At 39.9% G+C, this 27,738-nt stretch overlaps 1 protein-coding gene across 7 annotated transcripts in view; it reads right to left on the reverse strand.

The window, feature by feature from the left end:
- Positions 1-27,738, reverse strand: part of SHC3 (SHC adaptor protein 3) — a 148,916-nt gene that overhangs the window by 102,926 nt on the left and 18,252 nt on the right. For 3 of the 7 annotated variants that reach the window (XM_036238631.1, XM_036238633.1, XM_036238632.1), the window contains exons 3-4: positions 8,911-8,981; positions 4,776-4,854 (exon numbers count right to left, since the gene is read on the reverse strand). In XM_036238631.1, the coding sequence (XP_036094524.1) occupies positions 4,776-4,854; positions 8,911-8,981 (150 nt within the window). Of the gene's footprint in view, positions 1-1,367; positions 1,370-4,775; positions 4,855-8,910; positions 8,982-25,967; positions 26,171-27,738 lie in introns of those variants that run through there. The other 4 variants (XM_016133436.2, XM_036238635.1, XM_036238634.1 and 1 more) reach the window with 3 other exon arrangements.

The raw sequence follows: 27,738 nt of genomic DNA on the forward strand, positions 1-27,738 counted from the left end.
TAAACCATTCTAAGCCACTAAATTGTCTATGCTCTTCATTTTTAAAATTTTTGGATGAGTAGAATCACTTGAAAAACATAAATGGACTCGTTTTCAAAATTGTGGTGTCATAGATGGTAGCTGCCAAAGGTTCAGAAGTGAAAAATACATCTCTAGAACACTGCTTCTGAAAGTATGGTACCTGGATAGGGGCAGCATCAGTAGCCCCTGAAAACTTTTTAGAAAGCTGTATTCTTGCCCCAACCCCAGACCCACTAAATCATAAACTCTGGGCGTGGGGCCTAGCCATCTGTTATAACTAGCTTACCAGGTGATTCTAATGTATACTCAAGTTTGAGAACCACTGCTCTAGAAAATTAGATGATCTGTGTGTGTATTAAAATCTTTGGGAAACCTGTCCCAGATCAGAGCATTGATAGAATACAAATAATCCCTGTAGCCCCTCCTGCCCATTCTGTTGGGTTCTTAAAGACATCCATACTACAGTAGAGTCCAGATTAGGTGAGAAGTCCTTTCCTTCTGTTGTGATATGGTAGAGGAAAGACAAAGACCTTCTGTTCCTGTTGCCATCATCCAAAGATAATATCAGGGTCACATCAGGGACAGCCTACACCTTGCTCAACCCACTGTAGCAGAATCTCCATGGCACAGCATCCATAGTAATTAGTATGTTTCCTGCTTCCTCAGCCTTCAAAGAATATCTCTTCACCAACCATAAAGTTCCACTGGGAAACAGAGCCAGCTTAATAGGCTGCCAAAGAAGCAAACAAATAAGCAAACAAGTCTTGAGGCTTTGCATGTAAGGCTCGCAAAGTCCTTGACTTGCTGTACTAAAACTAATACGCTGTGTCTAACCCTTTTCTCTGCATTTCGATAACATATGAACTTATCCTACCCACTTGCTTTTCCTTGCCACACTTCCTGCCAGATCCTGGCTCACCTGTATAGCCAACTAGCTGCCCAAGCCCATGTCAGGCCCTACACCTGTTGCCCAGCCACGCATGCTCAATTGACCCTGACACTCATACCCAGGAGACTGTCTAGGAAGGTCTTCTTAACGAGGTTCCCAGGACTAGGCACCATGGTTGGAAGTTTCCATGTCTTTGGGCAATAAATATCATCGCTGGTAGAAATAGCTACTTAAATTGTACCTGATCCATGGTCAGCTAGTCAAAAAATTATGATGATGGGACAATCCTGACACAGTGTTAACCAGTGTTTAAAAAGAAAAGGAGAAATGAGGAAATAGAATGATGTCTATATTTACCACATGAGGGGAACAGAAGAATCGGGCTGGTTTATTCATATGTATAAGGCAAGAAAAAGGAAAATAGATCTGTCCCTGACCTCTCGGAAAGGAAGATGACATCTCTTCCTTTCCACTCAGCTCCTTCCACCTCACCCCAGCCCACCCCATCTCATGCCACTTCCACTCAGCCCATCTTTCCTCGTTTCATCTTTCCTCTCACCGCTCCCCCGCCCATTGTACTCATTCCCACCCTATTCTGCTAGCTCAGTTCAAGCTAGTTGAGGTGATGAGAGCCTTATCCTTTGTATAAACTTCATATGAAAATTTTTGTTAAGAACACTTTTATTACATTTCCTCTATTATTTGGTGAAATTCAATGGTGAGTTGCTGAAGCACAAAATGAGCATTCCCAGGATGAACAGAGTAAACATAGTGAGAGCAGCAAAGTCTTTGCAGAGCCCACACTGTCTATAACAGACCCCTTTCCTTAGGTGCATCTGCCCCACTCATCCCCATCGGGCACTGAGTGCCTCCACAGACCCTGACTTTGTGTTCATTCCCTGCTCAAGGCCATCAATCCACTGTGGTCAGAAAGGGCATTCAAATTAACAGGGGATTCCCGCCTCCCAGTAGTGCCCACCCATCCATTGTGTGTCAAGGTTGGCCAGCACTCGCAGCTTCCTGAAGGATGCACCCTCTTATTCAAGCAGCAGTAAATGCTACTTGTGATAACAGACTCTGGGTCCAGACTGCTCTGGTTCAGTTCTCAGTTTTGCTACTTCCAAGCTGTGTGGTCTTGGGCAATTTACATTAACATTCTGATCCTTAGTTTTCTCATCTCCAAAATGCACACAACTTGCCTCCCAGGGTTCCTGAGAAGAGACCCTGAATGCTCTTATCACTATCTGAAATTACTATGCAATTGCCAACATTTGATCACTTTTAACTACAAAAATGACAAGTTCATATGGTTCACCTTAACACCGTTCTTTTGTATATGTTTGTGTTTATTTTCTCCTTCTTCCTCCAATAGAAGGCAGGTTCTTATGTTGTATCTTATTCTTAATATCTAAACAGTGACTGGACATGGTATGCAATCAACAAATATTTGTTGAATGAATAAATGACATGCTTAATAAATGCCTGGATCATAGTAAGTATTCAATATTATTAATAGCAAAGCAAGAATATAAAATGAAATACTAGACCATACTGGCTTAAGTAAAAATTAATGCCACATTACCAAATATTTTATCATCTTCAATAACTTCAGTTTGTTGTATCAAACCAATCTTTCTTTACAGCTAGACAAAAAATCCTGGATCAATTGGTTGATATTGATAATTAGTAATAATAGCGATCAGAAATTACTATTATATTATTGAAAAATTTGGAAAGAGTGAACTGTAGAATTAAATTCATAATAATAACCCTATCCAGATTTGTTGAACACCTATTACGCATCAGGTGCAGCACCAGCTTATAGCCAAATGAGACTCGGCAAGTCTCATTTCTAAGACTCTCAACAGGCCTCAGGTGGGGGCTTCATCCCTATCTGTGAGTAAGGAGCCTCACCCCAGAGAGAGAATGAGTGGGTGGGATGTGCTCCTCTGGTAAGAGTTCATGCCAAGCTGGCACCCAAAGATCCCTTTACTTGCCTGCTAGATTAGGAGCCCCACCCCATGTACTAAGTGCTCTGCTTTGAGAGGTCAGAGGCCTTCTGTTCAAAGACCAGATCAGGACAGCTGTTCATGGGAGCCTCAACTGAAAACTCCAGTTCAGACACACAGATCCAAGGGCCAAGGGCTTTGATGCTTCGTGTTCAGCCAGTCCACTGCACTGATGGAGGTTTCTCCAGCATCCTCAGCCCACTCTGGGTGCCCCAAAGCATGAAGCTCTGTCCCTACCCAGGGCAATCCTTAATTTAACTTAACTTAGCGGGGTGCAGTCAGTGGGCAAACATGCCAGCATCCCCACCCCTCCAAGGGAGAACTCTGAGGCACATCCTGCAGGAATTAAGCCAGTGCAAGGGCAGAACCCTGCTCCTGAACAAGCCCTCTATCAGTAATCTAGTGATACAAGGAACCCTTCCCCTGCTCCCTGACCCCACTGCCCCACTGTGCCACAGATGCAGTTTGAGCACAGAGTGAGGCCTGTGGAAAAGCAGATTCCATGCCCCAAGGCCCTCCCTGTATCCTAAAGGCAGCTAGCTGGGGCCGGACCTTGGTACAGACTGTGGCCATGTTCCTTCTCTGAATCTGGCTCAGGCTCCCACACCTTTGGCATGCATTAGAATTACTGCACAGAGTCAGATAGGCAGAACCTACATGGGGCTGGTTAAGGGTTTTCAGGAGTGACTCTGCCCACATTACACACACACCTGCGAAGCCCAAGTGGAAGTAATTGCCTCAGTCTCATGTTTCTTTCAATGTGCCATGTGGATGGGGAAGAAATCCAGCCTGGGCTAAAATGCTCTTTCCCTGAGAAAGTACTTCCAGGCTTGCCCATGCCCCAGGGATCCTCTCCCGTGTTTTCATGATACTTTTCACCTGCACTGAACACCTGTCCCTCTGCCTTGAGACTCGGAGCCTCTCTCCTAGGCCATGGCTCCCTGGGTACCTGTATCCACATGCCCGTGTCTAGCACATTCCTGCACGCAAACACCAATAAAAGAGACACCACAGGGGCATAAAACTATTCTGGTTGGTGTTAAAGCCCAAGTAACAATATAGAAGTGAAGCGGAAGGACTCAGCCTACTTTATCCAAAGCTCAGATGCGTTCGCACGTAGGCAAGCTGGTGTTTTCAAAAAGAATTCTAAACTGAGAAAACACTAACTCCCTCCCTGCCAGGCCTCGCCCCTCTGGGGGTGCAAGGCTGCAAGAGGCTCAGCCTAAGAAACATGTTCAGAACAAGTAAATTTAGAAAGAGCCAATGAGGCTAAAATCACAAGTTAGCCTTCCTGCATTGCCCAGAAACACAGAGGTAGGTGGGCAGACCGCTCACGCCGCTGCTCTCTTTTCTAATTCTGAGAATCAACGAGCCTCATGGATGATTTTAACAGACTTGCTCTTTCTCCTGGCATGCTGACCTTAAATCAGCATTGGAAGTGTTAATTTTCTAGTGAAAATGCAACTCTGGAATATCATAATGAAGTAGTTGAACTGGAAAGATCAGATTTGTGGAGTACCAAGGCATTTAGCAAAGTCGGCCTGTGTTCTATGTCATGTGCCAGGTGCAAAGCCCACATTCTAATACCACCAACATCATGATTTTCAAATAAGGGCCCCCCCCCAAATGACTTTCTCTAGGGTTTCAAAGTGAGAAAGTGACAGAATCGAAGTTCTTCCCATTAGGCGCAGTGCCTCAAGTTCATGTTCTCTGAGAGGAAACAATGGCCTCACACCTGAACAAAAGATGTCCAAACCTTCACCTCCCAAGTGTTTCTGTCATTCCACCAAGCAGAGTGGTATCATTCCCTGGACCATTTGCAGCTCCTCCCAAAAACAAGGAGCCCACCACCTTACCTGCCCCGCTTCTGTGCATCCCTCTTCTACCACCATAGCTCCTTGCAGCCCGAGCAGTGTCCCAAAGATGGGAAAGCCTCTATAAACAACACAAATACATTGTTAGTAAATGTGGCCTTTCCCCACACCACACTATGTGCACTGCTCCAATCCCCCATGAACTTGTGATGACATGGCATGACACAGACATGTTGGTGGCAGATGGTGAAGTGGTCTGGGTGGCTCTGGCATGAGTGGAGGAGGTCAGGGTGCCCACACGCAGCCTGCTCAGCCCCTCTCTTGCAGGAAGTCCAACCAGGGCGTGCGGTCTCAGGGAGGCCTTTATGCACATGAGAGAAAATGTACAGGAGCTGGATGGATGCACACGGATGAGGGTGTCCAGGATGTGATGAAGCTGAAGGCTTGTGCAGTGAAAGTTTTTACCTTGGATATCTTTTGAGAGCATATATAGGATGTTGGAAGCCAGAAGAGACTGGAGAAGTGTTACTGAGCCTTCCAGGTCGACTCGGAGAGGAGAGGGTAAGCAGCATGGGGAAGTTGCACTGAGGTCATATGGCTGCCCTCCTTAAGAATGAAGACAGGGTGCCTCCACGCAAGCCAGGCACCATGCTCATGGCATCACAGGCACCCACAATGCAGAATGCCATGTCTCCAGCTGCTGCTCCTTCTCTTTCATATCACCAAGGACATGCTTACCATTTTGTTCAAACTCAAGGTCCTGTACCTGTCAACTGCCCAGCACTATCAGACCAATACCAGTGGTCATATATCCCTTGTGTGAAACACCAGACGAAAGATTCCAGCATGGCACTACTCAGTCCCACTCACTGGCTGATGGCTGATCTTGTGTTCACTTAAACTCTACCACATGCTGTATAGTATTGTGAGAGACTGTGGCCAGTGCCTCTGAACTTCGACATACATGTGACATCAGCAATGTTTCCCAAGACCCCAGGAATATATTGAATAAAAAGAAAAGGGAAATATCTTCTCAAAAGAAAAATAGTTTCCTGTTACAAGTTTTGATTTTGGTTTTCAAACTAAAGAAATTTTAAGTATATTTCTGGAGAATTTTCAAAATATCCCAGTTCTGAAGCAGAACTCTCAGGTGTGCATAGGCCAAGTAGAATGCCAAGAGCAGTGCTGATGAAAGTCTGGGTCAAACCAGAGTCTTCAGGGCCCATTGAAACTATGACAACTTTTAAATAAATAAATAAATAAAAATACCTAAATCAGATTCGGTTGTTCACACTCTACAATTTGGAAAAAGTGGGTTTATGTTGGGCACTGGATGATGTATTTATACATTTCCTGAGCTCACCCTGGAAGTGTAGCAAGGTCACTCTTGGCTAAGTATAAGTCTACACACCCTGAGTAGAAAGTATACTTGGCCATTATCTGACAAACCCAAGCAATGTAGGTAGTCAGCTGAGGTCATTTAGAACCAAAAATACTTGTCATATTTTGCACTTACTGTTGGAGAAAGACTATCTCGCAGAATGCTCTGGGCTTAATTGTATATATACCTATAGACTTTCATGTCCTAAAAATGGCCTAATATGACTGCCGACAATAGATAGTACTTAACACAATAAATAAAATAAAAATGAGCAGATGACAAAATCAAAGAAAAGAGGGAAGAAGGTAAGGCTGTGCTAGTCCAGTGACCAAGGGTACATTGTGTAGGGTAGCCCGACAAGCTGCTTTCCAGGTCACGGAGAGCATGGTCTCCCCTGAATCCTCTTACTATAAACACAGTTCAACCTATCCCCCAGTACAAATTGACAGTAGTCACATAACAAGATTTCTCAGGGAGAAGCATGGTATGATTGCCTGACGGTCAGGCTCAGGCCAGGATAGGCTGGTCTCTAGAGTAGTGGTTGTCCAGCATTTCTGGCCACAGTAATATCACGTGAAAACCCAATGGCCTAACTGAAATGAAAACAGAGGTCTCTGACTGTCCCCCCACTGAAAAGCAGGGTCCTCCCTCTTTAGAGCCCCCACCTACCTGAGATAACACAGACCTGAGACCCTCAGGGATTTCCCAGTGTGGTGTCAGGGAGACTGGAGGTTTCCAAGGGCTTTTCACAGACCATGAAGTGGTGCTGGCAGTAGGGAGGGAGTAGGGCAGTTTCTGTCAGCCAGTGGAGCAAATATGGGAAATACCAAAATAGTCAAGTTTCAAGATTCTTGGCAATGGGATTTCTGATTGCCTGAAATAGTTATGTGAGTCTGAAAATGTGGGGAAGTATCCAATGCCACTTTCCAAAACTGTACTGGACGCTGGACACATTAGAGAGTAGGCCATACTGGTTTGACAATGAAGGGCATGTGGGGAAGCTATTTCCTTCTTCAGAAGCCATTTCTTCATCTGGAGTGCATCTCTAGGCAGACTTTCACAAATACCATATGTCTAAGTTCCTCTCTGTACCCCACCAGCTAGCTGACCCAGAAAAACAGCAGGTGCCAAGACCACCATCTATACGACATCAGTTTTTTCTCACACTCATGGATACTCCCTTTTTCTAAGAACAATGGGATCTTGCATCCACTGTGCTGAATATGAACTCAGACAACAAGACAGAGAAAACACTAAAGAAGGCTGCTTCTTAGCAATGTTATTATCACATCTGCCCATTTGGGTTCTACCCCAAAGAGTGCTAAGACCCTCATCCAAGGGAGCACTGGGATGGTAAACTAACCCCCACCCATCACCCATCCCCCTGACAGGCACAGCATGGTCTGTGCCCCTAATATGCTCCTCAGTTATCTGCATATGCACCTTTCTCCCCCAAACCGGGAGGCCTGGTTAAGCAGGACAACCACGATGGCCAGCATGTTGCACATGCACAGCCAGCAGTAAATGCTCAATGAATATATCAGGAGAATTGAAATGACTTCATCATCTCAGAAGTTCTAGTATCTATTAAGGGAATTCGTCAATAATTCTCTTTAAAAACAACCTTTACCACACAGGAGAAGGTGAACACTGTCATAGGTTCCAGTATTCTCCAAGGAACATGGCAGAGTACTCTTCCCACAGATGCTGCACTGTACATGCCTTTTCATGGGCAAGAAGAATGAATGACTAAGCAAATGTTCAAACTTTTCTTTTAAATGTTCTCAGTTCAAAATACCATTCTTTGGCCTTGACGATTTTCATTTTTCATATACCATTTCCTACAAATATGTGGGGATTATGAATGTTGGTGGGTTTACACCATGTATGTGTGGCCTGAGGAGATTTAGAGAAAAGAGGAACATCAACTATTCTGAACACAGATTTCTTCAGAGAGGAAGAAGAGTTATCTTGTGGTACTTAAAACACAGAATTGAGATACGTACATTATTTAGCGGCTAATTACTATATATAATTGCTTTCTAAATCTCATTCTTTAGACTTTGGCTTGCTAACCCAAAGATATACAATCCAGCAATTTGAGTGGAATAAATGAGGCATTTTCTGAGGTAACAATGTAGATAAAACAATTCCACAACTGCCATAGCAACATAAGCTCCTCACGCACGGGCGGAAATGCAGCTTTTAACAGACCCTAGCTTTCCAGTTCTCCTCTTCAAGATAACTTGAAATTGGCATTTTTTCCTAAATGTGTAAACTATATCAGGCTATGAATTTTATAAAAACAATGCTTAAATTCAGAACTGGCACTCAAGAAGTTTAGAATCTAGTCGATGTTAAAGAATATATAACTCTGTTCAAAGTCACTGATACCTTAAAAGGATTAGCTTGCTTTTTAAATTACTATTCCCATTAACATTTCTACTTCCAACTCTATGCATTTTAATTTCCACATATACCGATGGACATTTTCTCCTTACATCTTGGTTTTCTTTTTAAAAAGATTATAGTTCAGCAAAGTTTAAGTACAATCTGGTATTAGAGTTCCCTGTATTAAAAAAACAGGTATAAGCACTCTGTCTGCAGCTCAGTTACAAAAAGTGCTTGGAAAGAGGGGCGTGTTCTTCAAGGTGCTATGTCAGGAGACACATGTCACAAACGTGGATGAATACGTGGAAGCCTTGAAATCCAATGAGTCTGTCCCCAGCCTCCAGCACTGAAGGGGCATTCCTTTCCTAAGTAAAATCACAGGAGTCCATTTTCAAAAGGGCTTACCTGGTAATTTGTGTTCTTGTACTAAAGTCAAGAGACCTCATTGAGCGTAGAACTTCAATGCAGCCCAAGTACTGCAAGAGGAAAAAACATAAATCATGAGCCCCAGGAGCTGAGATGAAGAGACACCTCCTAACAACATCAAGGATATTGCTGGAAGCCATACACATTTCTTGAATCACATTTAACTATATTCATGATGATGCTTTGTCTCATTTCTATAAAAGCAATAACTCATACCATAAGAAAATCCTGAGTGCTTAGCTTGGTACTGCAATCACCTTTTCTGAAACCCGTAGTATTTTCATTTTATTTAAAAGTACATTTTTTAAAAACTCCCGTTAAGGTGTAAGGTGTAACTTACATGTCACAAAATGCAAAAAACTTAAATGTGTAATTAATGATTGCTTAAACTTGCTATGTAATCACAACATCCCAACATCTTACATCATATTTCTAGTCCTTTACAAAGCTTCTAGAGGTTTATAATTTTTTAAAAAAATGAAAAAATTATAATCCTAGCATTCTTGCCATTATTAAATTTTATTATTTAATAAATATATTTTGGATTCTATGAATAAACTACAGACTATCCTCAAAGATGTTTTATTTTGGATTACCAGAGAGCCTTCTTCTGCATTATTTAATATAAATTCTCAGAAGTTCAATTTACACTTCTACATTTGTAGTTAAATTTTTATCAGTTTCACACATGAAAATATATATATGTGTATGTGAGTATATGGACATTACTGAAGTTCTAAACAACTGGAATGTTAGAAATGCAATATTTTGTTCCAAGGCCCTAGGGGAGTTTGAAGGTACAGATGTTTTATACAAATACTTTTAAAATTTAGACTTAGCAAGAGGAGACTTCACAGTGTAGTACAGAAAAGGCTGCATTTGAATTATTCAGAAAACCTGAATGTGAGACTGGCTCTGTCATATCTTGTTATGTAATTTTAAGCAAAACTTTAAACATCTCTAAACTTAAGTCTCTCTACCCATAAAATGTGTCTTTTACTTCCGACCATTACACAGTCATGTGAAACTGTTACCATCATATCATAGATATTTAAATACCACCACCACCATCACAGTTATGTGGATACCATGACCAACATTGCAGAGTATACTGCAGAGTATATAAATTCGATGATGACCAACACTTCAGAGTCATGTGATTATAGCGACCAACAGCACAAACTTGTGAACGCCAGGACCAGTGTCACAAGGCTATGTGATTATCGGCACCACCAAAGTCACAAACTTATGCAAATACCACATCCACCATTGCAGAGTTACATGGATACCACGACAAACATTACAGAATATGTAAGTACCATGATGTCACAAAGCATATGAAGACTATGTGCAATAGTGCAGGTTACATGAATACCACCATCACTATTACAGTTATGTGGATGCTGCCATCACTACAGCAGGGTTATGTGACTACTTCTACCACTGTTGCTAAGATATATGAAGATCATAACCCACTTTGTAGTTATGAGATTACCACACCCAATACTGTCACAGTTATGTGAACATCATGACAATGCCTGAGTTACATGAGTACCCTCACCAGCAACACTACAAAGTGAAATAATTACTATGACCAAAGTGGCAGAGCTGTGTCACAGCCTGTCAGAGATATATGAAAAACACCATCACCACCATTGCAGAGTTATGCAAATTTCACATCCACAGTCTCACACTTAGGGTAATACTCCAGAGCCACCATCACGGGTGTGTGAATGTGACAATAAGTACTGCAAATTATCTGAAAACCATGCCCACCATCACAGAGCTATTGAAAACCACAACCAGGGTTGCAGAGTTACGTGACTACCACCACCACCACAGAGTAATGTGAATATTATTGAACACTTTTAAGTTATGTGGGCATTACTAATAACCATGCAGTGATATTTGAGTACCACAATCACCAACATCATAGTTATATTAATACTGCCACGACCAGCACAGAATTATCTGAATGCCACATCCAGCCTCAGAGTTTTGCGACTACCATGACCAAAGTTGCAGAGCCCTATGAACATAAATCCACCAACATCACAGAGTTCTGTGAATTCCACGACGATCATCACAGTTATGTGAATAACATGACTAGTGTTCTAACATTTCATGTATCCCAATGCAACCATTGAGGAGTTGTAGCAATATAAGTATCATGACCATCGTAGAATTAGCAAGCATCATAGCAGAGTCATTTGAATATATCACCAATATCATCTCATATTTATAGAAGTACAATCGGTGCTATTGAAGAGGCATGTGAACACCACCACCAACATTACAAAGTTATGAGACTACAACCAACAACCTCACAGTTGTGTGAACACTATGTCCACCCTCGCAGTGCTATATGGAGACCACACCAGTGCTGATGAGTTATATGAATACCACTGCCACCATTACTGAATCACATGAAGACCATGACCAACTTTGCAGAGTTAGAGTATTAGCACATCCAATACTATCAGTTATATAAAGACCACCACAACTGCCGTATGGAGTTATCTGAAAACCACAACCATCCTGGCAGATCCAGGAGAATACACCAAATATGTCACAAAAATATGTTAACACTATGATTACCATCGTAGTTATGCAAATATTTCCACCTCCATTGCAGTTTTGTGAATACCATGACCCACAGCAAGTTTGAGTTATGTGACTATCCTGACAAGAGTCACAGATTTACATAAATACCACTACCACTACCTCATAGTGACATGTTAATGCCAACTCCGCCATCATCATAGAATTGTGTAAATATAGGCAAACTTCCTTTAATTGCACTTCGAGTTTTTTTATGTTTTGCATATATTGTGTTTTCATCAACATTCAGTCAAGATCCTCCACCAGCAAATAGGTTGACTCGCTGAAGACTCAGATGATGGTTAGCATTCTTTAGCAATAAAGTATCTTCTAATTAAGGTATATATATTTTTTTAGACATGTACTATTGCACACTCAATAGACTACAGTATAGTGTAGACATAATTTTTATATGCACTGGAAAACCAAAAAATTTATGGGACTCGCTTTACTGTGATAGTTGCTTTACTATGGTGGTCTGGAACCAGACTCAAGATATGCCAGTACCATGACCAAGTCATAGCATTACCTAAATTACACCATCACCACTGTCACAAGATATGTAAATAGCACCACTATGTTGCACACTTATGCCAATACCATGACAAATGTTGCAGGGTTATAGAAATACCATGATGAATTCCACAGCATCTATAAACACAACCTCTAACATTGCAGGGTCATATAAATACCTGACCTCTGACACCTAGTTATTTGAATACCACTTCTACTACCAGCATGATCTGTGAATACCATGACCAGCCTCACAGAATCATGGGTATAACATCAGCAACAATGTCATAATGTCACATGAATGCAACTACCAACTATCACAGTTGCAGATTACATATATGCTAACACCACCACCATGACAGGGCTATGTTATACCGTGATCAAAGTCACAGAGATAAGTGGATAGATGGCTAATGACATAGTTTTGAAACTACTGCCACCAACATGACCACTGAGCTATGTGACTACCATAATCAGCACTACAAGGTTATATAAACACCATGACCAATATCATAGCATCATTCGAATACCATCACCAACACACCATCGCAGTTATGTGAATACTATGAGCACCACAACAGTATTGCGTGAAGATCACCTGCAGCCACTTCACAGAATAACAAAAACATGATCAACATTGCAGAGTTGGATGATTATTGCTATCTCAATCATTGCAGTCATGTGAATACTACCAACTGCAACTTTGCAGAGTTAAACACAGCCAACTTTGCAGTCATATAAATAAATATGTCCACAGTGTCACAGGTTATTTTGAATACCACCATCGACAATATCACAGAATTATGTGATCATCACCACCAACATTAATGCAACGCTATGTGAATCTCATGACTAATGTAGCAGTTATGTGTAGATTATAACTTCTCAGCATTATGTAATTACCACCACTGCCACCATCACAGCTATATCAATACCTCCACTACTGTCACAAGAGTTGTGTGAATACAACTACCATGGCTGTCATGGAGTTATATGAAGGCCATGACCAACTTCAAGGAAGTATATGATAACTATCACCACCACATTCTCAGTGCTATGTGACTACCACCCCCAAGGTCACAGAGTTAAATTGCCCTCCCAAGGGTCAGTAGCAATTTGTCTTCTCAACACCAATGTCTAAAAATGTTTATTTCTCAATCCTTCATAACACTTTTGAATTTTTGGCTAACAGAGTCAAAGTATTTCTCTTTTGTTGTTGTTGTTGTTTTAATTGACATTTCCTTGATATCTAATAAAGTTATGTAATTTTTCTCAGGTGTTTATTGGCCATTTACACTTCTTTTTCTAAGTGACTGTCCATATCTTTTCTGGTAGGTTCTTCATCCTTTTCTTATAGACTAACAGGATGTTAATTTCCCACTTAATCATTTTTCCTTTGATGGTTTCTGCATTTTACCTAACACAAATTGCTACTGCAGTAATATTTTAGTATTGTGATCATGTCTATCATTTTCTGCATAGCTTTGGAGTGCTCTGTCTTGCTTAACAAGATTTTCCTATCCCTGGATTCTTAACACATTCTCCTAAATTTTATTTTAACAATATTTATTTATTATTTATTTATCTATGAATTCACTTATTTAAAGGTTTCTTTTAATGTTTTTATTTCATTTAGCTTTTTATCTATTTGGATATAGCATAAGTCACCATGTTAGACTTCAAAGGGATACTACTTAAATCAGTACCACTGATTTAATAAGTCATCCATGTCTTCCTGGATCAATGTGTAACTGTGTAAGATACTAAATTCCTATTTCTGTAGGAACCTTTATCTGAACCCTATGGTGTTGTACTTCATTTGTCAGTTCCTATGTCTCTTGCGTGTACTTTTCCTTAAGAACTCTCAAATTATATTGTAAAGTTCCCTCACCCCTCAAAAACTGAGTTCCAATTGAAATCTCATATTACCTTGAGAGGAACTTATATTTGATATCAAGTTTTTTATTCATAAACAGAAGAGTTGTCTCCAAATGTTACTTATTGCCTTTTATAATACTTTGTAGTATTTATTATAAATATCATATACTTTTCTTCTTCAATGAATTCCAAGGCATTTTTTTACCTTTTTGTCACCACGCAGAAGAAGAAGAAGAGTTTGATTTTTCTGACCTATGCCTTCTTGGTTTTCACTAGCAGAGAGAAAATGGATTGATTTAAGATATAAATACAAAACTTAGTCAATGGGCTCCAGAGATGTACAAAACTGAAGATTTATAAAAGCTTGGACAATGGAGCCCAGAAAACCTCCCAACACCAAAGGGACTGAAATATAAAAGAAAGTGTAAAGAAAGTCTTAGAGTTTAGATGCAGAAATTCTTGCATATGCCTCATAGGAATTCCAGAGGTGGGGGGAAGAAAAGATAAAAGAAATGAAATATTCAAGAATGAAGAGAATAAAATGTTTAGTGTTGGAAGGAGACAGTAATGTTTATAGATTCAAGGATCCCAGAAGAAATATTTTTTAAAAAGATGTACTTTTGAATGCATGGCAACTTAATTTCAGCACAAAAGGATCAAGAGAGATACACCTTGAAAGCATTCATGAGAGGAAGAAGAAACTAGTTACTTACAAAGAAAGTTCTCCTTCAGCACTAAATACATGAAGATAACATCACTGAAAGTCTGGAGAGGTTTTGAGCCACGAATCCTATTTCCACCTAAACTAGCATTCTAGTGGGAGGGTAAAGCGAGGACTCAGAAAGTTAACCACCCACAGATACTCTTTGAAAGAATCATTACAAATACCAAAAAAAGGAGGAGGTGGGCTAGGAGAAACAATAACAAAAGAATCAGTGAACGTTACCAGTACAACTTATGCCTTAAGAATGATTGATGTGTAACTGATGTGTAACTCTAAATATATTTTTTTTTTACAATGATGGAAAATTAAATCTTTGAAGATCTCAACATGGCTAATAGAGGACAGATATAAAAGAGAGGTTTGAGAGGAGAAAGGAAACATGCAAAAGGCTATTGTATTTTGTGGAGGTAGGTCCAGAACTGATTAATTCTAGGTAGCAGTAAAAACATGCACAAGTGTGTGAAATTGTACATGTGAAATATTCATCACTTCATTGCCTATATTAAGGGAAAATTTGAACCCTGTCCTCAAATGTTTATCAATAAGTATACAGTTACACATTTAGGGAACATCCAAAATATGATTCCAACTGCAGGCATTTTTAAAATAATTTAAGCTTAAAGTCCCCTCAAACACTATTACTTCCTCCACATTTTATTGGTTAAAGCAAGTCACAGTGTCAGTCCAGATTCAAGGGGTGGTGACCACTTAAGGGTCTGAACACAAAGAGGCTTGGTTCACTGGGTCCACCTTTGGAGACATGAGGGCACAGAGAGGAAATAAAGGTAGAGCAGCAGGTGCTGCTGAGAAGTGGTGGGCAGCAGGAACGATGAGGAAGGACGAGGAAGGTTACCTTCAAATGCTTCTATATTTTCTAAATATTACATAACAAGAATGTGTCCATTTCTACTTGTATGACAAAATAATGAAAAATTAAATATTTTCCACCAAAAAAAAAAGAAAATAAAAAGACCATGCTTAATTAAATTGGACCACCAAGCAATGATGCAGAATTGATCACAAAGTGATCAAAGACATCTGGTGACTCTAATAAAGAGGTATCTGTAACCACCCTCCTCGATCCTCTGGAGAGCTACCTTGTTCTAATGATGCGTCGGAGGGTGAAGTGGTCAGGGAGACCAGCCATGCTTCTCAGGTAGGTTAGTCCTACAACAAGCATCACTGAATTCCGTCCCAGCACCATAGTGATCATTCAGAAATAGGTATGTGATCCCAGCCAGGCCAATGAGTCCACATTGAGGGTTTTGTTGGAACTGTCTGGAACTACTTCCAGGAGTGACAGGTCCAGTGCAACTTCCAAGAGCTGCACAATTAACGGTAACTGCTCCTCAGTCCCAAATCTTTCGGGCTAGAGGAAGTAAGGAGAATTTATGAACAGTTAATTCTGGTGATTTCTACCCTCAGTGGCTATTAAAGGCACCTTCTAAAGATCATTTGAAATTACGGTGTACCCAGGACTATTATTTTCAAGCATGGCCCATAGATGAGGAGGTCATCCATGATAGACCTGAAGAAAAGTCTATTACATCTTGAATATTTTATTGTCAGCATACTGAGTAATTTGCCTTTTACGCTCCTGGTACTGGGCAAAAAAATTATCTCTGAAATGACTTTAAAATAAAATACCTAAGTAATCATAAATGGTAGCAGTTAATAATACAAACATTTGTTTGCTAGCTACATGTAAGAAATCTCCTACATCGGTCATGTCACAACTCATAAACACTTATCCAAACCTATTAGGATGCTCAGGTGGAGAGAAATCAAACAGATCTCAGAGTGCCTTCAGAGATCTTAGAGGTCACCATTCATATCTATGAAAGTTATACCACAGGGCAGCAAAAGAAATGTGCCAAAGCCAGAGTAAAAGACAAATTGCTGGGAAAGTAAAGAAGGAACCGTGGAGCACAGCTCACAAGAGCTGTTAAGTCTGGGGCAGTAGATCTTAAAGTGTTCTCCCTGGCCAGCAGCCCCTGTATCATTTGGTAACTTGTTAGAAATGCAAGTTCCACACCCCGTACAATCTCTATGAGTGCTCTGATGTCCACCCAAGACTGATATTTGCCTATATAAAGGCACATCTAACTTTTCAAGCTTTCTTTATCGAATCAATGTTGTATACAGGCTACATAAGTTCAAATCTTGGTTCTTCCACCTAATAGTTGTCACCTTGGTTCTAAATATTTCTTAAAATTTACTTTCCCAGAGCCTTGCTTTCCTTAAATCTACTTCTTGGATTTGCTGTGAGTATAAACCCACCTGTAAAGTATCTCACCTGGCATACATGTGGCTTGAGATATCATACTATTATTTGTACACTTTAGACCAGGTTCCTAGGGGCACCTTCACACATGTAGCTAAAGGCTCATCTACAGTTCACACTTAGCTAAAAATGGCATACATTTCAGTGTGTTTTATTTCTTCAAACTATAGATCACCTTGAGGTTCCCAAAACATTATGTCTTTTGATTCCTCTGTTTCTGTGATTAGTCCTGGACATAAAGCCCCCAGCAAGGACATCAAAACATCCCAAATCTTAGGCAATTGATGGCAGAACATTGGCAAATGGACTCTGTGAAAAGCCAAGTTCATGATAGTAAAATAAAATCATTCTAATCAAGTTTCTGAAGCCTTTCTACAGGAAACAGAGAAATGTGGGCAAACAGTGCTGTTGGTAGAAATAATAACTCAAGAGCACAGAATAAAATTAGCTTTCTGAATGATAAATGTTAAAAGCAAAAACATCTAGGGGTGGAGTCAGAGTTCTTGTAACAGAAGTAAGAATGTCACTGATAGAATAAACTGAGCTGGCTTGTTCAAAAATTCAAAGAAATAATGTGGGTGTACAGGCAAGAAATCAAAGCCATCAGAAAAAGCTGCAACTTACAAAGACCCTGAAAGAAAATTCAATTCATCCAGGGCAAGAAAATAATGGGAAAATATTTCTCTTTCAACGCATAAGAAAAGAGTGATAACCTCCATAGTACTAAGACAAAAGCCATTATTTCGTAAAAAGAGTCTTGATAAAGATGGCTCTTTGCAACTGTGGGTCTGAGCTGGCTACAAATGAGAGGAAAGAGCAGGGAGCTAAAAAATGAGTGGGGGACGATTAGTCTAGTCACAGCTGTGTCACCCTCCCCAGACTCTGATGCCCACTTTCTCTCTTCTCATCCTGGAGAGCCGAGAGATGCCATCTCAGAGGTTGGGGAGAGCTGGAGATATGAGGGAGCCATGGCCAAGAGTGGGCTGAGGGTGACACCAGAACTGTCCTTGCAGCTCTGGCAGCGGGTCTGTCCTTCCACTGGCACTCTCAAAGAAAGAAGGGGATAAGGGAAGGGTAAACACTGTTAGAGCCAGAATTGCAGAAGGTCCCTTATGGGATCCAAGAAGTTAAGGAAGGAGAGGCCTGGGTCCAAGAACAACAGAAAACTGTCTGATATTCAGGGTTCACAGGCAGGGTTGCTAGGAGGCCAGAGGACGCTCAGGCACTCACTAAAACCTGAAGTAACCCCCAGGCCTCAAAATGAACTCACTCTTCCTGGATGTTCTGGACCTTCAGGACTGAGTGCAGAGCCTTTGCAGGGCAGCTTAGTGTGTCATTGTTGTTTTGTTCTGCAAAACAATACTCAAATACATTCCTAGGTCTCCCAGGCCCTCAGGCCACTGACAAAGTCTGGACTGTCTAAGCAGAACCCAACCCTTCCTGGGGCCTTGTGGGGGCACTGGGGGTTTATTCTTCAGGGCTATGGCCCTAGTGTTTATTCTTCAGGGCTATGGCCAGACCTGAGTTTCAGCGAGGATCCATCTTAAAAGGTATTATTTAAAGAAAGACAGGTTACAGCCTGAAATTCCATGACCCTGAGAAATAGAAGGATAAATCATAATAAAATGTGTGTGCAAATGCTTAAAAAAAAAAAAATTAAAAAGTTGAGTGTCTTAGCTTTCATTTAAAATAATAATAATCTAGAAAAATTTCTTCTTTTTCTTCATGTTTTCTCTGCCAATCAAACACACATTTACACTGTATGTGTGATTATACAGACAAAGTAATGTAGGGAGGAGACAAGAGAACTAAAACATTATATCAAGCTATATTCAGAGACTGCAATATGCTGATCAGCCTTACAGCCAGACCACTGAGGAAACCTGCAGAACAAAGGAAGTTTTCTGCTGGGATTGCTAACAAAACAGAAAAGCGGTGTCTTTAAGTCCTGCCCTACACAAAATGAACACAATCATTCATTCTCTATGCCTAAAACCATGGGGTACCTATGGATTAAAGAGGCCTGGCACTGCCAGCAGGCCTTTTACACTACATATTTTTACCCTTTCTTGCTACATACTCTTATCTTTTCATACTGTATGCCCATACCATCAAAGGAAAATGAGTAAACAAAGTCCTTAAACTGTAATTTATAGAAATTAAGAATGATATATAAAAGTCTTTTTCTCTATTCTTCATACTGTCTACGTCTCTATCTCTGTGTCCCTCTGAGTCTCAGGCTCTCTGCCTCTGAGAGGAGACCACACTGTCTTTGGAGCATTACCGCTTCTCTAATAAACTTTCCTTTTGACTCGAACTCTAGCATGCATTTGAATTCTTTTTTGTGCTCAGCCAAGAACCATCTCTTGGTATAGGGGAATTCTCTTGGTACTTGTGGGAATTTGCCCTGTCCTGCATCAAAAGGGTGTGATAAGATACACACCTGGGGTGCCACGGGGAGTATGCTAAGGGAGAAAAGTGGTCTTGTTCTTTTATTTCACACTGTTCAAGACTGCTGGAATTCTTTTTTCATAATAAGTGCAATAAGTAAGTGCATTACTCTAATAATGAGTATTATTTTTAAAATATGTATAACTACACAGAAAATAACTTCACTATATATATAAAGAAGTTCAAAACAGTTCTTTTTTTGCTTCAGAAACTTCACTTCTGAAATTATAACAGAGGCCTGGATCCTAATTACCCCTACTCCTTAAAAAGCTTCATGAACAAAGATGCTTTGTCAACTGTTATTTATAAGGACAAAGAAACAAACTAAATGTCCCTTAGGAGACAGTGCTCAGTGTGGTCAAGCCACTGAATGGATTTTGTCATTATTACATATTTATGAAGACTATATAATTACTGTGGAAAAGGATGTAATATTGTCAATGAAAACTCAAATTATATATACAGTATGGTTATAACTGAGTCTTTAAAAACCTACATATAAAAATGAAAGGAAGTCAACCAAAATGTTAATTTAATTGTAAGAGCGAATATTTGTTCAGCATTCACCATGTGCCAGGCACTGTGCTGACCACTTTGGGCAGGGGCCTTGCACTAGCCTTACATAACAGATACCATGACTAACTCCATTATGCGGTATAGAAATGGAGGTAGAGCATGAGGAGGGACTTTCCAGGAGACAACAGACAGCCACCAAATGTGTGAAGATATGCTAAACATTGCTAGTGCTCAAAGCTTAACAATTAAAACCACAATAAGAAATTAAAAATTGGCAAAAATTGAAAAGTTTAATGACATTAGTTTGGGTGGAAATGAAAGGAAACTGTATTTTCTTATTTACTGTTTGTGGAACCAGAGTCAATGCAACCATTTCAGAGAATGGCTCAAGATATAGATGTGCATTCTTCTCTTCTGACCCAAAAACTTCTCTTGTGAAAAATCACTCAAGTGAGATTCACACACATTTTACAAAAACACACGTGCAAAGATTTTCACTGTATAGTTGTCTGTAAAAGAAGTTAAATAAATAGTGGTCGATCCAAGCAGTAATTAAAAATAAAAAAGATGACTCTCTTTTTGGAAAAAAAAAAAATCCAAGGCAAGTAAAATTAATAATAATAATAAAGCTAACTTCAAGAAAATATGCCTACTGTGATACCATTTATGTTAAAACCAAAAAAGGAAAACCCACAAAACTACATATTTCTAGTGTACATGTCTGCGTATATGCATGTATAATGCACAGAAAAAAAAGTTCTATAAGAATAGGCCCCAAACTGGTAATTGCACTGACCACTGGGAAGGAATCTGATACATGATGGTGGCGAATAGGGACTTTTGTTTTTTCATTCTATATATGTCTTATGATGTTAACTTTTTACAATAGAAATGTATCAGTGTATTACTTATGCAATTTCAAATAATTATACGGCTAAAGGGCAAATAAAACAAACTTTGCTTAAAGTGATGTTCACAAACTGGAAGCACCTAGAGATTTTGTCAAACCCGGAATGTTGCCTTCCCCAAACCCCCATGTTCCACACCCCACCCCTACCCCTGAATTTCTAACTCAGTAAGTCTGGGTGGGGCCTGTTGCTGATGTTTGATTAGAGGCCACACCTGGGGAACCAGTGCCTTAGGTGAAATTATAAGCTTACAGTGTCACTGGGGGGAGCCAGGATTTGAACCCAGACCACCTCAGATCAACCATAAACCTTGGCTTTGATCAACTGCTGCCCAGGGCTATCTTTGTGTGGTGGAATTAAGGAGGATTTGTTTTACTGATGATTTTTTAAAATATATATTTTAAAAAATTACATATATATATTTTTTAACACACTTACTGGATTTTTAAATACAATAGAAACTCATCCTTAAAAGCTTGAAATTATACTTTGTGTATCTTTCAAAGTCCTTAACTATTCTCCAATTGATAATGCTTTTAAAATTACATAACAAGCCCTCTTTGTCTTAATAAAGTATCTGCCTGAGATAGGGAATTCCTGGTGTGAAGCTAAGCTGAGCTCTGAACAGCACTCAGCTCTGCTTAATAAAGGTTCTGGGTGATGTTTGCTGTCTGAATGCCCACAGCAGCCTCCCCGCTCCACTCGAATCTCTAGTAGTGGCAGGAGAGTGAATCCCTAATTACAGTGGAATTACAGTGGAAAACAGAAAAAGGGGCATGTTGGTAGACCAGCCACATGAAGGATCCCTGAAAGACGAAAGCCTACCAGAACAGCACTGAAGAAGAAAGTCACAAACACAATGTATACAGTAGAGGGTGGACACATAGGAACACTGAGAAGAACAGAGAGCACCAAGGGAATGTTGCCAAGAGGATGCTTGTTCTAGCTTCATCCTGGTTGCTGAACCAATCCTTTAAAGGGGAAAGTGATTACAATGATTGGCTTAGAGTAATCCAGACCAGTCTTAGAGACGGGCACCACTCCTGAAACACACGTGGAAGTAGCAAATGGACGCCGGGGAACTGACCGTGCTGAACACCAACAGCAGAGAAGTACAAAGAGGTGGGATGAGTAGAAGAAAATGTAAGAGACATAGAAGATAGATCCAGACATTACAACATCCATCAAATATAAGATGCAAACATAATATTATAGAGAAGAGGTAATAAAGAAAACTTTCTGAGAACTGAGAGCCCAAATCCTCCTTTGAGATGTTCCGCTAAATGCTAAATAAAATCAAAAGAATAAATGAGCCAAAAAACTTCCATGTCTTGGTGTAATATCAAAACAACAATAGTACAGAGACAATTCTAGAAGGTTCAAAGGTAGGAGTATTTCATGAATTAAGAAAGAATTAGAGAGAGAGGGAAAAAAAAAACAGTGTACATAACACAGGCTTTGTTCATTCCTCTGGTGACCAAATCTAAGTTGTGATGGAAATAAGGAGCAGCAGCAAGGAAAAATCGCCTAGTTGTATGAAAAAGCCATACAACTAGGAAGAAATCCAAGAAATCACTCTGCAATAGTGGTGGGGCAAGGAAACGAGGCTGCCTGAGATGGAGGCTACAGCAGCGGCAGCAGCAGACACCACTTAAAGGGGCTGTGTCCACGAGTGGATTTTCACGGTGAGGGACCTGCTCACTCTGAGCACCAGTGTCGATTTGGCTGCGCACAGAGGGCACCAGGGACTTACTTACAGGGAGACAGTCAGAGTGAGCGCCAAGTCGAGACTCAAAGTATAGAAGTGTCGGTGGTATCCATTGTTCCCTGTTGAGCACCCACCCCCCCCCCCGCCACTACCAGTGCACCAGACACAGCGCCACCCTAGCCGTGACATCTGATGTCATCAAACTGGACAACAGAGGTTGCTCCGCCCAGAGGATTCCCTGAAACCCCACCTCCCCCAACTCACGGCCCCACCCAAGCCACAACCAGCTGTATCCTCAGTGAGTCAGGTGCTCCTTGCTGAGTAGTGTAGTGCCTAGACTCACACTGGAGGCAGCTGACCTTGGTTTCTGGTGTGGCCTTTTGAAGCAAGTATAAGCACAGCATCTGTGGACTGCTTGCTGAATCTTAACAGGTGGCTCCAGAGAGGAAGAGGCTTGGGCTAAATGTGACCTGCAGCTGAACCCTTCTCAGGACTGTGCCACTGGACACCTACTTCACAAATCCACACTAATAAGACCAGGAGATTTAGAAGCTTTGCTTAGTACATAGAAACAGACACAGAAAGTCAGCCAAAATGGGAATACAAAGAAGCAGAAGCCATATGAGAGAACAGAACAGAGATCCAGACATAATGGAGTCAAGTAACCTAACAGATGCAGAATTCAAAACACTGGTTATAAAGATGCTCAATGAACTTAGGGGAAGTGTATATTAATTCAGGGAGAACTTTAACAAAGAGATAAAAAAAAATAAAAATGGATATGGAAATTACAAAAGGGAACCAGTCTGAAATGAAGAACACATTATCTGAGATGAGAAGTATATTAAATGCAATAAACAAAGGAATAAACAAAGTGAATAAAGAAGAGGGTCAAATGCCTTACCTAGAGGATGGAAAAGCCAAGAACACACAATCAGAATGGCAAGAAATAAGATGCCAAGACTTAAAAAAATAATTTAAGGAGAATATGGGACACTATTAAGGGTCCAAATATTCATCTGATCGGTGTAACTGAAGAAAATCAAGATCTTGAACAACTGTTTGAAGAAATAATGATGGAGAACATTCCTAATCTGGTGAAGGGAATGGACATAAAACCCCAAGAAGCTCACAGAATTCCAGAAATCAGGGATCCAAAGACGCCCATGCCAATACACATCATAATTAAAATGACAAAAGTTAAATGTAAAGAAAGAATATTAAAAGCAGCAAGAGAAAAACAGTTACTTATAAGGGAACACCCATAAGACAGGCAGCTAATTTCTCAAAAGAAACTATGCAGGACAGAATGGCTTGGCAAAAAATATTTGACAGAATAAAGACCTAGGATTTACAACCAAGATAATTTATCTAGCAAAGCTATCATTTAGAGTTGAAGGACAGATAAAGAGCTTCCTAGATAAAAATAAGCTAAAGGAATTTATCACCACCAAGCGGTATTACAGGAAATGTTGGAGGGACTTCTTTAAGAAGAAAAAACATGTATCAAAAATAAGAATAAAGAATTGTAACAACTACATTTCTATCAATAAGTACTTTAAATGGAAAAGAATTAAGTGCTCAAACCAAAAGACAGAGTGGCTGAATAGGTAAGAAGACAAGACCCTTACATATGAAAAGAAAGGGGATGGAAAAAGATATTGCTTTGATGAACCTAGAAGATATTTAAGTCAGACAGAGAAAGATAAACATTATATGATTTTACTTATATATGGAATCTAAGGAATAGAAAGAACAAACGAATCAAAAACAGACTCACAAATATAGTGGACAATTTGGTGACAGACAGGGAGGAGAGGGGTTTAGGGGGCTGGGAGAATAGGGTAAAGGGTTAAAGAAGTACAAATTAGTAGCTGATGAATGGTCACAGGGATAGGGAGCACGGCATAGGGAATGCAGTTAGTTAGCATTAATATGTTGGCTAGGTGGAGGGTCAGGGGAGGGAAGGAGCAATTAGGAGGATAGTTTTATGGACTATATAGATGTCTAACCGATGTACTATATACTTGAAACTAAAATAAATAAATTTATTTAAAAAATTAGACACAACAATATGAATGTACTTAAGGCCACTGAACTATACACTTAAAATGGTTAAAAAGGTAAATTTTATGATATGCGCATTTTACCATAATTTCAAATACATAGATACATACTACTTAGGAAAGGTTGCATAGGAATGTCCTTCCCTCAGATAGTGGGGAAACCTGTACAAGAAAGTGTCCCTCCACCCCTTGAATAACAAAGCTCCTTATCTCGTAAGAGCACTTTCTACATCCTGTCCCCATGGACCTCTTTGTCTGTTTGCATGATGCCTTTCTTCACTGATTTATCATGTCAGAATGCTTGGCACAGAGAATGTGAGAAAGCCGTGTTGCCAAAATTCAAAATAGAGAAAATGTCAACCTTTAGTTAGAGCTCTCTGTCATTGTTATCTCCTCCCTCCCTGTCAACTCCCTAACATTCAAGCTTACCTCCAAAATGTTGAGTTAGCACCATCATCCCCAACCCCAGCACGGCCTTCAGCACCCATTTACACATTTTGTTACCCAGAGGAATCTTTAGACCTGTGTCTTTATTCCTCTTCACATTCCTAATGCCTCAGGTATAATGGGCACAAAATAAATGCTCATAGAATGTATTCTCCAAGGGCTAAGGACATTAAGGTGCTTTCAACATCCCTCTGGTCATCAGAACTAGAAAGCTTATAACAAACACTTCACTTGACAACACGGGAATCTCATGAATCATAATTTTTTCATTAACTTTTTATTTCACTTATTAGCACCAATTTGTAGTGATTTGTGGTATATGATGTGCTTGAACATTCTCTGTTTCCCTAAAATTATTCTGGAATTTAGATATTTTGCTGTTCAATAGGCCTTTCCCCTGAACTATGTTAATTCAATTGAGTGTCTATGAGCATGTATTGCGCTTAAAGGGCAGTGAGGAAAAACAAATAAATAAGAGGCTGATCCTAATAAAGAAATGCAAACAAACAAACAAACAACCATATTTACAGCAAATACGTCTGTAATTATTTCAAAATAACAAGTTTTTAAAATTTGAGAAAGAAAAAGTAGACCACAAACCCGCATTTTATGTTTTCCTAGGTGCCAATTTTTTCCCAACTGAAATAGTAACCCAGAAAGGGATACAGGTAACTTTCGGTTGGGGCTAAAGGTACATTTCCTAAAAGAGCAATAAATTGACATTCTCCAAGATGAATCACATGCTTAGAGTTTTCCAATGGTTGATTATAATTTTAAGATGAATATATACTCTATGAGTGAACTACCTAATCTCTAAATTTAAATGTTAACTGGCATGTCCACTGCTAGGCCTAGTAGACCATATCTACACAATATAACATTTATTTAGTGCTATGAGCTGAGCACTCAGATATAAAAATGAACAAGAAAAACCACTGACTTCAAATTTCGGTCTTCTGTCTTCTGTTCTTTTAAAAGCATGAAAGGCACATGTCACTTTCCCTTGCTGGCAAATGGTAAAGTCCTATAAAACGTGCATATGTTTCTGCATCCGGCTTGATAGTCGGACAAGAGCAGGCTTTGCATTCATACAGACCCACGTCGTGGTTGACCACCTGTGTTAATGTCAGCCAATCACTGGACCTTTTAAGTCTCTGTTTTCCCATCTGTAGAATAGGATAACTGTGAAGAATACAGGAAACATGAATTTTAAACAAGTAGCATCATGTTGTACACTATTAATGCAAGTATATATCCTGTATTCTGGACATGAACTATTCATCCACAACACATTCCTGTGATAAGTACTGTATTACCAACTGGCTTTTCATAAAACTTGTACCAAGTTACATACCTGCTCACCATGTGTTGAGAGCACGTTTCCCCTCCCCTTTTGCCAATTCTGCAGGATATGATTTACTTTTACTTTGTTATAAGAGGATACATGGTCCCTCCACACACCCCTCCCTAAGACCTTCACTCTGTGCTCCTGATAGCTAGAACTCCTTCCTCTCCCGCTCATCTGGATAAGTGCTGCTTACATTCGGACCGCAGATTCCTGATAAAGTCAAGTCCCCACTGACCTCTACTTCATTTTATTTAACATGGCTGCATTTTTTGTAATTATTTTTTATTGAGAAACAATTCATAGGCCATAAAAATCCATTCTTTTAAAGTGTACGACCCAGTCATTTTTAGTATATTCACAATATTGTGCAGCTATCACCACTATTTAATTCCAGAACATTTTCATCACCACCACCCCCCCCCCCAAAAAAACCTGGAAGGGACCCATTAGCAGTTGCTTCCTATCTTCTCCCCTCCTCCAGCTCCTGGCAACTACTATTCTACTTTTTGTCTCTACAGAGTTGCCAATCATGGACATTCTATATAAATGGAATTATACAGTTTGTGCCCTTTTATATCTGGCTTCTTTCACTCAGCAGAATGTTTTCCAAGGTTCATCCATGTTAGAGCATGTGTCAGTATTTCACTCCTTTTTACAGCTGAATACTGTTCCCTTGTGTGGACAGACTATATTCTGTTTATCCATTCAGCAGTTGAGTTGCTTCCACTTTGGGGATATTGTGGAGAATGCTCCTGGGAACACTCATGGAATATGTTTTCAGTTCTCTAGTGTATATACCTGGGAGTGAAATTCCTGGATCTTGTGGTAACTCTATATTTAACATTTTGAGGGACTAACAGTATTCCAAAGCAGTTTCAGCATTTTATATTCCCACCAGAAACATATGAGATGTAGTATTTTTACATCCTCACCACCACCGACACTTGTTATTGTCTGTCTTTTTTATGTTGGCTATTCTAGTGAGTGTGAGGTGATAGCTCATCATGGTATTGGTTTGCATTTCCCTAATGACTAAAATGTGAGCATCTTTTCATGTTATTACTGGCCATCTGTATGTCCTCTTATGGAGAAATGTCTATTCAAATCATCTGCTTATTTTTTATGGGGTTGTTTTTCTTTTTACTGTTGAATAGTAATAGTTCTTTATACATTCTGAATGTCAGTCCCTTATCAGACATATGATTTGCAATATTTTCTCCCATTATGTGGTTGTCTTTTCACTTTCTTGATAGTGTCCTTTGAAACACAAAGTTTTTTATTTTGATAAGGTTTATCAACTTTTCTTTTATTGCTTGTGCTTTGAGTATCATATCTAAGAAACCACTGCCTAATCCAAGGTCAT

This window comes from Rousettus aegyptiacus, unplaced genomic scaffold (assembly GCF_014176215.1).
Source record: "Rousettus aegyptiacus isolate mRouAeg1 unplaced genomic scaffold, mRouAeg1.p scaffold_m13_p_3, whole genome shotgun sequence".
Taxonomy (NCBI): domain Eukaryota; kingdom Metazoa; phylum Chordata; class Mammalia; order Chiroptera; family Pteropodidae; genus Rousettus; species Rousettus aegyptiacus.